The 11,981-nt window shown below is 34.8% G+C and overlaps 1 protein-coding gene across 1 annotated transcript; it reads left to right on the top strand.

Moving 5' to 3' along the window:
* The first annotated feature begins 2,306 nt into the window (after positions 1-2,306).
* On the top strand, positions 2,307-11,666 carry rab21 (RAB21, member RAS oncogene family). Its single transcript, XM_019108397.2, has 7 exons — positions 2,307-2,661; positions 3,694-3,753; positions 4,782-4,889; positions 5,185-5,248; positions 5,850-5,904; positions 10,280-10,368; positions 10,945-11,666. Exons 1-7 carry the CDS (start codon positions 2,530-2,532, stop codon positions 11,085-11,087), a joined length of 651 nt encoding a protein of 216 aa, XP_018963942.2. The 5' UTR covers positions 2,307-2,529; the 3' UTR covers positions 11,088-11,666.
* Positions 11,667-11,981: the final 315 nt, after the last annotated feature.

The following is an 11,981-nucleotide window of genomic DNA, read 5'->3' as shown; positions in this document are numbered from 1 at the left end:
AGCCAATGTTTAGTGTCTTGACAAGCTGATGATAGGCCTATTGATTGTTGATGTGTTGTCTCACATCTCTGCTCAATAATGCTGCGATAATCATTCGAGTGACATTATTATAAAACTTAATACTATATTGACATATATAGAATTACATAGTATATACACAGTAGCAGTATATTTCATTTCCATAAAGTTATGTCAATATTCTCATTCTCACAAAGGATGAGTTCATTCATTGTGGAATTGTGTTAGCCCAGTTTAGTCAAAAGACTTGATTCTATCAGATGTCTAATCCCAAGGCACCAAAAAACTTAACAGGCGTGTAGATATTAAAGCAGTCTTTCTAGAAACGTGGCCCTTTTATTGTCAGCATCACTCGGTTCTTTGTGCAAAACCTTTTATAGATCAGATTTGATCAAGAAAAGACTAAACAGGAAAAGTCACATGGGCTCTTCATTCAGAATTAACTCTAGCCTGCTCTATAAAACGTGTTGGGCTTATGAACCAGAGAAATAAAGAATAAAATTATAATAAATAAATACAATAAAATAAAATAAAAAATCAGGACATTGACTGCAATATCATGTTTTTGCTGAGCGACATGAATGAGTAATTTCTAATATTTTCATAGCAGTGTTATTTGATATACTATTTATAACTTTTGTTCATTTTTTATTCATTTTTATTTATTAATTTCAGTCAGTTTAGCACTTCAGATTAAACTAAATGAAAATGAGAAATATATAAGCTGATTTTGCATTTTGTTTTATTATATTATATTTAATTTAACATTTGTTTCAAGTACGTTTCAAGTTTTAGTTTTAGTTAACAATAATAGTTTCCCTGTATGAATCTCTACAGTGCTGCTGCTGCTGCCGATCCTCAAGCACGTCTCACCAGCATCCTCCAAACCTTCTAAAACTCAACATGAGAGGCATCACAAATCCTCTCGTTTTTCTCATGCACTATTAAGATGATATATAGGATGTTATTTATTCTGTTCAAATCTGCCAAGTCAGTCTCACTGCTCTTTCACTCACGTCTTGTGGCAAACATGCAGCTCTCTGCTGTTGCCATGGTGATCTGATATCTGACATTCACCATGCAGCAACAAGCATCCCTGCCAAAATGCATGGCCCAAAATAGATCTGATGTATTTTATGTGATTAGTCGGAGGGCAACTGCACTCCTGCAGCTGAATCCATCTTGGATCTGAAATGGTTTGACTGCTCTTCATGTCTAGAGAGTGAACGTAACAAGCAACTTATATGTATAGATATTTTACAGATTACTAATTCAACATTCATTTTTATTTTTGTATACTTTTTTAAATATATCTTTTTGTAATTAGTTAAAAAAAGACTTACATAAAAGTCATATTTAAGTAGCTTATTTACATTTTTAAATAATTTAAAATAAAAATGATACTTTAGGCCTACTAGGTTAGCCTACTATATTAATATTTGAATCAGTTATTACATTCCTATTTCTAAAAAGCTTTCATTTTGATTAAAACGTTTAAAAACTAAGTAACAAAACACACTGGATTTATATTTTTACATTTTAGCACTGGTGAGTTATATGGTGGGCTATCTGCTGCTTTTAAAAGTCATATGACTCTACTGTCACTTGCAAAATACTGTCACATGCAAAAATACTCAGTTGATAGAATGGAAGTAAGACATCGTAATGTGAGTTGGGAGATGCTTGATGAAAATGAACCATGTTTTTTAATACAAATTAAACCAAAAAACATGGTTACAATAGTTAAACCATGGTGACCACAAACTGTCCATGGTTTTGCTACACAAACCATACTTTAACCAAGGTATTTGTGGTTATACAAATGGTAATCAATATGCCCAAAAATAAAAAAATACGTTTACTACACATTTACTACAATAAAACCATGTTTACCTTTTCTAAGGGTTTAAATGTCAATTTAAGTTCATATTTGCTATTAATCAATGTCCAGAGCACGGTTATCACGTGGTTTCTGTTCATTTTCTCTGCGCTGATTAGGATGGACCAATCACAGTCAGTTTTGATTACCTATTGGCTTTTGGTAAAGCATTTTATAGAGAATGGTGAAGCGGTTTACGTGTATGTTTAGATATGTTAATGCCTTTAAACAATATAATAATATGCTCATAAATTTTAGCACACAAATGTCACAGTAACAAATAAACCGTCCCGAGGAAAGAACGCAGCTCAAAGGATAAATGATCGTCTTCTGGGCCACCGCGCGCCCCCTGCAGGAGTCTCCCGTATGTTCGTCACAGGAAACAGTCAATCGTAGATCACCTGACCCCCGCTCAGTAGCGTCACAGAGAGCGGAACGCCATTAGATTGATGGCAGAGCTTCATCGGGAGCGAGGCAGTGTTTAATAGAGGAATCAGTGCGAAGACTTTACGCGAAGCGCGGATCGGTAGCTGTCTGTGTGTGTTGCGGTCGTCTGTGGATCTCTATGGCTGCTGTGATCGGCTAGGGGCTCGAATCAGGCTTTGTTTTTGTGTCAGGCTGAGAGTTTGGGCATGGCGGCGGCTGGAGGGAAGACGTACTCGTTTAAGGTGGTGCTGCTGGGGGAGGGCTGCGTCGGCAAAACATCGCTGGTGTTGCGATACTGCGAGAACAAATTCAACGACAAACACATCACCACTCTTCAGGTGAGAGAGTCAGTCTGATTCGATCTGGACATTATTCACCTGCGAGCATGACCCAGTCTCCGCTCGTTTGTTTGTGGTTTCATCTGTAATCTAAATAAATAACGCGTGGTCACATTTTAAGAGTTTTGTCGGTTTATTTAACGATTTATCAGCGATCTGTCAAATTGTTTTGCTCTCAAGTTTGTAAATCTGTTTTGTTTTCGTTATATAGTTCCTGGGCCTATGTGGTGATAGATTTATGCGTTGACAACAATAACTACGATATTCAAATATAGTATACAGTAATTACTTCATATAATAATGTATATAATTATGTAACTGTATATAAAATGCATATAATATTTAACATGTGAAGCAGTGGCCTGCAGTGTGACATGCTAAAGGCTATGCTTTCATTTTTTTATAAACACAATTTGTCTAATTTTTCATGATTATGATGCATGTGGTTTGTCATGTTACCACATGGAATTATTGTAGTTAAGATCATTATAAACATTTGCATACATTTAATCCCACATCTTCATTGTGGACACTAACTTAGCTAACTTAAGTAGTTATTCATCAACTAACATTACTCGTATTCAGGTAGGGAAAGCTTTCTGGCCTTTCTACTTTGTAATTTTCTCTTTTACATAGAAACCTTAACCTTTAATTCAGTTTTTATCAGTGTGGTTAGTTTAGAATGAGGATGGACTCATAATAGTTTATCCATGTTACTGTGTAACAGACTATAAAACATACAGAAAAGGATCCTGTGGCCTTGTTGTTACACTGTGAAACCTGTTATGTGTTTCAAGGCATGTAACATACAAAGGTATGATAACATTTCCAAAACAAATAGGTACATTGTTAAGTAACTAAATATTACACATGCTTGTATATGTTTTTAAACATGTCTGAACTGCTATGTTTGTCTTTACATTACTATGGCGGTAAATGGCACACCAAAAAACATTTTAGAAGTTTGAAATGTTAACAGACTTGAATCTTGTAAATTAATACCAGTTTATGCATTTATGTCATTGTTTGCAGGCATCGTTCCTCACAAAAAAGCTCAACATCACAGGAAAGAGAGTGAATCTGGCTATATGGGTGAGTCACACATGTGTGTCTGTGATTGTAGCATTTGTGTTGAGGTTGATTTTGAATAAAAGATTAAGTAAAGTCTTTGTTTTGGATAGATGTTACTGATCTGTGAGAATTAACAGCTTGTTCTTAATAGTTGGTGGGATGCTTTCTTATAGCAGCATGAAATCTGGTGCCTTTCACATCCTGTTTCACTTATTTAACGAGAAAGTTGGACTCGACTTGTGTTTTCAAAGATATTAGTTTGAGTGGATTGTTAAAAGTGGCCGTTACCAGAAAATGGAGCCCAGTGATTGGAGGGAATGTCAGCTGTATAGGAAAGATGTGCGAAGCAAATTATATTTTATTTTAACTATATATTATGGTTAAATTGTATGATATTTTAACTATATTATGTTTTAATAAAATATAAATTACTTAAAAGTAAATTATTCACACTCAAACCTAGAACATGTATTAAAAAGTAAACGAGGACAGTTTTGCTTTCACATTAAGTTTAAATTGTTAATTGACTTTAGAATCAAGGGAGTCAAACACAAGAATGCTCAAAGTGTCAGATTTGTTCTTTACTTCCAAGTTCTTGACAAGAATGTATCCAGTTAGTTGCCTAGAATGCAAGATACTTAAAATTGTTTTCACTCTATAGTTATAGTAGCTGATTGGTTCTTCCAAGCTGGCAAGACAGTCAATCAGTCTCTAAAGAAAAAAAATATTAATTACATGACTAACTTGTAAGACTTGTCTAAGCCTTTTATGCAACTGACCGCAGCTCAGTACTTTTTAGCCCTTCCTCCACCCCAGCACCACATGTCTAGGTCTGCTATAAAGGGTTTCTTCCTACTTTACCTAGCAGTAGCATGTATTTTAATCCCTGTATTTCTGAGTATGTTTCAGCAGTGAGCTTTGCTCAAGCCAGCAGCCGCAACATTTTTAGTTGAGGGGATAAAGAGTGTTTTCTCAGTCCAAGTTTCTGTTATCTGATCTTGAAGTTGTGGTTTCTTTATATATTGAGTATGTATTTATGTTTATCACAGGACACTGCTGGTCAGGAGCGTTTTCATGCCCTTGGACCCATCTACTACAGAGATTCCAATGGTGCAATATTGGTGTACGACGTCACAGATGAGGACTCATTTCAGAAGGTGAATGTTTTCCCCCTTACTTATACATTAAAAGGTCAAAATCAATTAATAAATATATGAAAACCAAAGATAAATGTGTTAAATCAACGGTCAAGTTCTCTATTGTGCTCTAAAGGTTCTTTGGGGAACCAAAACTGGTTCTTTCTTTGGCATTGCTGTGAAAACCCCCTTTTGGAGGCTTTATTTTTAAGAGTGTTTTACCCCCGTATTGTAGCTTGTAGATAAATGCAGTAAATATGATTCATAATTTTTTGTTCTTGCTGTATATATCAGACTAACCTTTTTTTCCTGACAGGTGAAGAACTGGGTAAAAGAGTTAAGGAAAATGTTGGGGAATGAGATCTGTTTATGTATAGTAGGTGAGTAACATTCATCATTTATTAACTTGTTTCATGTTTTGTGTCTTAACACGTTTGTTACTTATTTATTTGGTCTAGCAGTTTAAAGTTGAATTCTACAAATGCCTCTTTTATTTTCCCCTCTAGTTTTGGTGGCAAATCTGCCAAATAGATATAAACATGTTACAGGGTTCCCCTGGTTGTAGAAAGTATGAGAGAATTTTAAAATAGTAATAGGCTGGGAAACTCACAAAAATTGATTCACGGTCATGGTAGTTTAATGTAATCTAATTTTAATCTAATCTTTAAAATATTTTGTCAGTTATAACTTGATTGCACAACCATTAAAAGGGATTTACTTGAAATCCTTAAAAGATTGGGGGAAAACTTTTTTTTTATTAGGGCTGCTATACAGCAGAGTTTAGATTTGTCTTATATTTGATAAAGTTTGCATCATTGATTGTTGGTGTTTTTTTTTTTCTTTTTAATTTTAAGCAGCTTTGAAACAATCTGTATTCTATAAGTAAATAAAGCTAACTTGACTTCATATCAGTTCAATTATTTTGGTGTAATATTTATGGTTATCTGCTGTGAATATTTACTATAAGATCTTTTTTTTTAGGCAATAAAATTGACCTGGAAAAAGACAGACATGTTTCAGTGGAGGAAGCAGAGGGGTATGTACTTCTCATGTTTTTACAGGATTTTTAAATATGCATTGTCGATAACAGACCATATAACGGAAACCTTGTCTTTCTGTTTAATATGTGGTTTTGTACATGCAAATTGACAGACACAGCAGTAATTAGAGATCAGTGTTGTGGCATGCGAATCCCAGGACAAAGTTCTATTTTTACAGCTTGAAGCTTGTGCTTTACTCCTGGCCTTGGAAAATATAGAAAATGGACAAGAACAAATTTTCTTAAAGGGTTAGTTCTCCCAAAAATGAAAATTAGCCTGTGTTGTACTCACCCTCAAGCCATCTTAGGTGTATATTACTTTCTTCTTTCAGACGAATCCAATTGGAGTCATATTAAAAATTGTCCTGGCTCTTCTAAGCTCTTATCATTGTGGTGGGCAGGTGTTTCTGTTCAACAGTCCAAAACACATTAAATAAAGTGCGTGCATCCATAATAAAATGTGCTTCACACGGCTCCAGGGCATGAATAAAGGCCTCCTGTAGCGAATGTATTTTTGTAAGAGAAAAATCTATTTTTGTAACGTAATAAACACTTTTCTATCACTTCCGCTATCTATCATACGCGGAAGCAGTTCCGGCGGATGACGTAGGACATTGGCGTTGCGTGATTAGTGACGAACGCGGAGAGAGAGCAAAACAAAACGCCGGTCATGAATTAGAAGTAAAATAAGTATTTGTAAAGGAAAATGTTGGAGGATTCCAATATAAGCCAAGAGGAGACCAAGTAAGGAAACTTTGCTTCCTTTTCTCCTGTTAACAAACTCCCAAGACTAGCATATCTCAGAGGTGCGTGCATACGTCCTACATTATCCGCCGGAACGCTTCCGCGTACAACAGTCAGCAGAAGTGAGAGAAAAGTGTTTATTACATTTGAAATAGGGATATTTTTCTTACAAAAATGCATGGACGTTTTATTATGGATGTGCGCTCTTTATTTAACGCGTTTTTTAACGCGTTTTGTTATAGCTGTTAAACTGCTTAGAAGAGCCAGGGCAATTTTTAATTTAACTCTGATTGGATTCATCTGAAAGAAGAAAGTCATATACAGCTAGGATGTCTCAGGGGTGAGTAAGGCCCCGTCCACACGGAGACGGAGCTTACCCCAATCCGATCTTTTTTTTCCTCGTCTCAAGAAATATCCGCGTCCACACGAAACCGCTAAATGATGTAGTATACATGCCAGACCAGTATGTGGCGCTGTAATTCTGCATCAGAGATACACTAAAAACGGAGAAGAAGACTTTTTGGACTATGCTCATAAACCTTGCACGTGGTACACAAACGAACATGGAACAATACATTTATTAATCTGTGTTAATGTTAGTTAATAAAAAGACAGTCGTTCAGTGTTTGTTCATGTTTTTGTTGCTGTTACGTGACGTAGAGGTGTCTGACTGGGGGGAGACGTGGGCTGATGACATCATCGTTTCAGAAAATATACGGATTAGCCGTCCAGACGAAAACGCTAAAACGCTAAGGCGGCGTTTTTCAGATTTATCCACTTTGGGACCCGGTTTCAAAAAATAGCGGTTTCACCTTAAGAAAACGCCGGATCTGTGTGGACGAAACGCCTATCCGATAAAAAATTTGTGCGTATTCACAGAAACGCGTCTCCGTGTGGACGGGGCCTAAGACACAGGCTAATTTTTGGGTGAACTAACCCTTTAATCTTCACCTGAATCTGTAAAGACTGACCATCCCATAATTAAAAGTATGTTAGCTAAAGGTGATAGCTTATCTGGTAATGAGAAAGCAGACAAGGAGCCCCAAGGACGAGTGTCAAATTCTATCCTAAGATTTACAAACTCTTCAATGAATAACATGTGGCAGATGGAATGGGATGAATGTCATGGAATAAAGTTACAATAAATAAATCCTAGTATGAGAAGATTTTTTTTTTAAATTAATTTTAAATCTAGGTGTGATCAAGTTGTTTTTACTAGGTGCTGTTTAGGGGATGTAAAAAACATAGTTATTCATTAAAGGGTGAGCCACCACCATCATGCCTTCCTTGTCAAATTACAGTAAATGCCTGTTAAACATTTTTTATTGGACTGTACTATTTTTAATGTGAATAGACAACAATTTTATTCAGAGACATTTAACATATGTATTTAAAAATGTATCACCTGAATGTTTTTTTTAGATTTTTGTGTAGTAGTATTAATCTTAAATGTCTTATAGCTTCTTGTTAATTCTATGACCTTTGTTATTTATTCTATTTCCGCCATGAAGGTAGATTTGTTGATGACATGGTGTTAAATATATAAATAAATAGGCTCCAATTATAAGCTATCAGCAGTGTTGGTTAATTAGTAATCTGATTTGGCTTGTAAAAGACTGTATTGGTCAAAGCGTCCTGACACATAGATATCATACTCAGCAAAATGTTTATATGACTACAGTTTATTTATGTATTTGGGTTTTGTATATGTTATAAATGTAAACGCAGTTTTATATATTCGTAATTTATAATTTCTTTTAGGCTAAATATGGTATATTATACTTAGATCACATGCCCTAAAAGACTGGTCACATGATTAAAACAATCACAAGATCACTTGACACAAGTGGGTATAAAAAGTCTATGCACCCTTGTTCAAGTTGTAGGTTTTTTTTTTTTTTTTTTTTTTGATGTAACAATGCAGAAAGTCAGATCTTTTCTCAACCTTTAAAGTAATGTTAAAATCATCAAAATTAATGTTAAAAAAGAAAGAAATGTAAAACTAAATTTACTTGATTTAAATGTGCACACCCTTTTATAATGGAGGCGTGGAACTCTGTTCGGAATAAGCCAATCACATGCAAACTCTCACTGAAAAGTAAAGTTGTAAAAGTGATTTATCTACACACCATTTTTAAATTAATGTGCACTCGTTATCTTAAAGGTGCTGTATGTAAGATTTTGACTATACTAAAGTATAAAAATACCATAATATGTTTGCAGATATTTAAGAAACATGCTAAGTTAACATACTTGTTTATCTGAAAATCAATGCTTACAGTCAGTTAATCTCCTTTGAAAATGTGCATTCCGGGCCAGAATGTCATGTTTGTGAAACCCGCCCACTGTCAGTTTACCCAATTGTATTTCGGCACCCGGGTTGCCAGTTGGCAAAAAACACAGCATATTTCATTTCATTCATTGCCAAGTGCACTCGTTTCTGTTGGTGTCGTCAATCTGGCAACCTGTATGTGCATCAAGTCTGAGGAGGAGGTGCCGGGTGAAAAAAAAAAAAAAAAAAAAAAAACTCTCTCCAATATTTAGAATTTGGACTGCAATACCTAGTTCAACCACTCGGTGTCAATCCTACATACAGCACCTTTAAATTGAAATGACTTGCTTACAACAGTCTATTTTTCATATATCTGGGCTGTGGGGTAGGGTGGCCAGATGGAAGCTATCGCTTGCCAAAAAAGCCCACCTAAATTTTGCCCAAACCATGTGGCAGAAAGTTTTATGGTCTGATGAAACCTAATTTATCCTTTGGCCCATAATATTAACTGAATTTCATCTTTCAGCTTGATAGTAACCTCAAACATGAATGGCTTTTGAATAAAAAAATGTTTTAGAATTGCTGAGTAAAAGCCTAGATCTAAGTCCATTTGAAAAAACTTGAATGCCTTCAACAGCGTATACACAGAAGATTCACCTGCAATGTGATCAATCTGGAGCTCTTATGCAAGGAAGCCTGTGAAAAAATGACAAATCAAGATGTGCTATGTTGATGGACTCTTGTTCAAAAGAAACAATTAAAAGCAAAAGGTGTTTCAAACAAGTATTTAGTTGAAGGGTGTCCACTTTCTTGGAATCAGGTCAAGTCATTCTTGTTTTTCCTTAAAAGTTGTTTTTTCCTTGTTTGTTACTTGAATTTTGTTTGTTTTAATACTGAATTAAAGGTAGAAGAAGTTCTGACATCCTGGATTCATGTTTTTACAACCTTTTATGAACTGGTGTTCAGAATTTCTATACCACTGTATATGAAAGGAATAGAGCAATAAATGGTAATCTTTTCTGTCTTGCATTTGAAAATGTATTTTATTAAGTGCCACAATCTTTACATACAAATGCATTAATATCAACCTACTCTTGTCTAATCTAAGACAAACCTTCGTTCCTAAAATCAGCATTTATGTCCTGTTTTCTAAACATCTCTGAAACAGTCATACATACCAATCTTTTAGCTGTCAGGGAAAATACACAAAAAATATAAACCAATCTTTAAACCTTCATAAATATTTCATTAATGATATTAGAAAAAATGCTTACAGCACTTTTTAAGTGCTTTTTTGGAAATCTGTATAAATTGTTTTTATGTCCTCAGTTATAATAATTTTTTTTTTTTTTTCAGATACGCAGAGTCAGTGGGGGCAAAACACTATCACACATCAGCCAAATTAAACAAAGGCATTGAGGAGCTATTTCTGGACCTGTGTAAACGTACGTTATTTTTAAATGCTGTGTATATTAGTCGGTCAGTCTGTCAGTAATAATGATATTTATAAATTATTATTATTATTATTATTATTTTATAGCACAGCAAACTTGGAGCTTTTTTGTTTTTATCCAGGAATAATAATAAATTAATATGTATTTTTTTATTAATAGGATTGTTGTTGTTTTTTTTTTGTTGTCATTTTTTTTTTTTCACTTTGCCTGTCTGGTGAACCTGTATTGTGCTAAATCTTTGTAGACTTAAATCTCCAGAACTTTTTAGTAAGGATTTTATTTATCAAATCACCAGTAAAAAAAGCTTTTGTCAAAAAATAAATGTAGACGACTACTTTGTTTTTTCTCAATAATCGTCTTTCCAAAAAAGGTCAGTAAGACTCTTTTAACTGAAAGGTGTTGGTTTCATAAACTAAATGGATAAGAGTCCTATGTTTGACAGAACCAAGAAGGTTTTTAACCCTGTCTCACACAGTCATGAGAGCGTTATATAACACTACTTCAAAGAGGTTATTACTTTTTTTTTATTATTTTATAGTTCATTAATTATCAGTCTTTAATTTGTAGGCATGATGGAGACGGCTCAGGCAGAGGAGAGGTCAAGGGGGAACGGCGCGAGTCACACAAGCACAGCCCGGAGAGGCGTACAGATTGTCGACGACGAGCCCCAGACTGCCATGCCTGCCGGAGGCTGTTGTACTTCCGGCTAAACACACTTACCCCCTTTTACCATACCTGGGACTGATAACGGCCTCTCTCGCTCTCCTTTGTGTAAGAACTGCCACTTCCCACAGCTACACTCACCTGCGACTGCTCTACAGCTCTGTCAAGTCACTTCTTTAACAGTTTGTTCCTTATTGAAAGGGTCGATTTGTAACTCCACCCTTTGCCCGGCAGACTTTAGGGGCCAAAAGATGCCAGATTGACCTGTGTTGAAAATGTTCACAAATGATTACAAATAGGTACCAAACAATAATGCCCAGTCTTATAAAACACACATGCACTGATTCATTTCCCTTTCAATCTGATATGTTAGCACTTTTTTTTTGGCAAGGTGTTGTGCATGTAGAATCTTTAAAATCCTAGTTCTATTTTACATCTAAGAAAAAAAGAAATTCTTTATTATTTAATAACTTATTTACAATTTCATCAAACATCTACATGTCCAAAGACCGGTGTACTACTTGTAATCAATGGGCTTGTGTCATTCTTATACAGTCTCATTCTTCTGTCATTCATATTTTCTGTATCTTTCTTAAAAATGCAACATTAAAATCCATCTAGAACATGTAAACTCCTTGTAGATTTTGTCTTTTCTTTTCAACTTGCTGATTTACCACTATCCAGACTTTAAAAAGGTAAAAAAAAAAAAAAAATCTGTTGTTTGCTTGCTAAATTCTTTATAGGGAAAAAAATCCAATACTGTGTACTTGTTTAAGCAATCAATTGCAACAGTTAGTCAGAAAAATGTAAAATATTCAATATTAATGTTTTACAAATGTATAATGAATAATCATGGCTGTGGTAAGTGTTTTTTTTTTTTAAACTTACTTTTACAATGTTAATTGTACCCCCTCCCCCCCAAAGACCTGAACATTTGGACA

This window comes from Cyprinus carpio, chromosome B4 (genome assembly GCF_018340385.1).
Source record: "Cyprinus carpio isolate SPL01 chromosome B4, ASM1834038v1, whole genome shotgun sequence".
NCBI classification, from domain to species: Eukaryota; Metazoa; Chordata; class Actinopteri; order Cypriniformes; family Cyprinidae; genus Cyprinus; species Cyprinus carpio.
This window is presented reverse-complemented; position numbering and strand designations above follow the sequence as displayed.

Bases quoted from the DNA above. Each gene is read 5' to 3' on its own strand.
- rab21 (XM_019108397.2), top strand. From the start codon at position 2,530: ATGGCGGCGGCTGGAGGGAAGACGTACTCGTTTAAGGTGGTGCTGCTG. The intron at 2,662-3,693 runs GTGAGAGAGTCA...CATTGTTTGCAG, and splicing joins AACACATCACCACTCTTCAG to GCATCGTTCCTCACAAAAAA. The intron at 5,905-10,279 runs GTATGTACTTCT...TTTTTTTTTCAG, and splicing joins TCAGTGGAGGAAGCAGAGGG to ATACGCAGAGTCAGTGGGGG.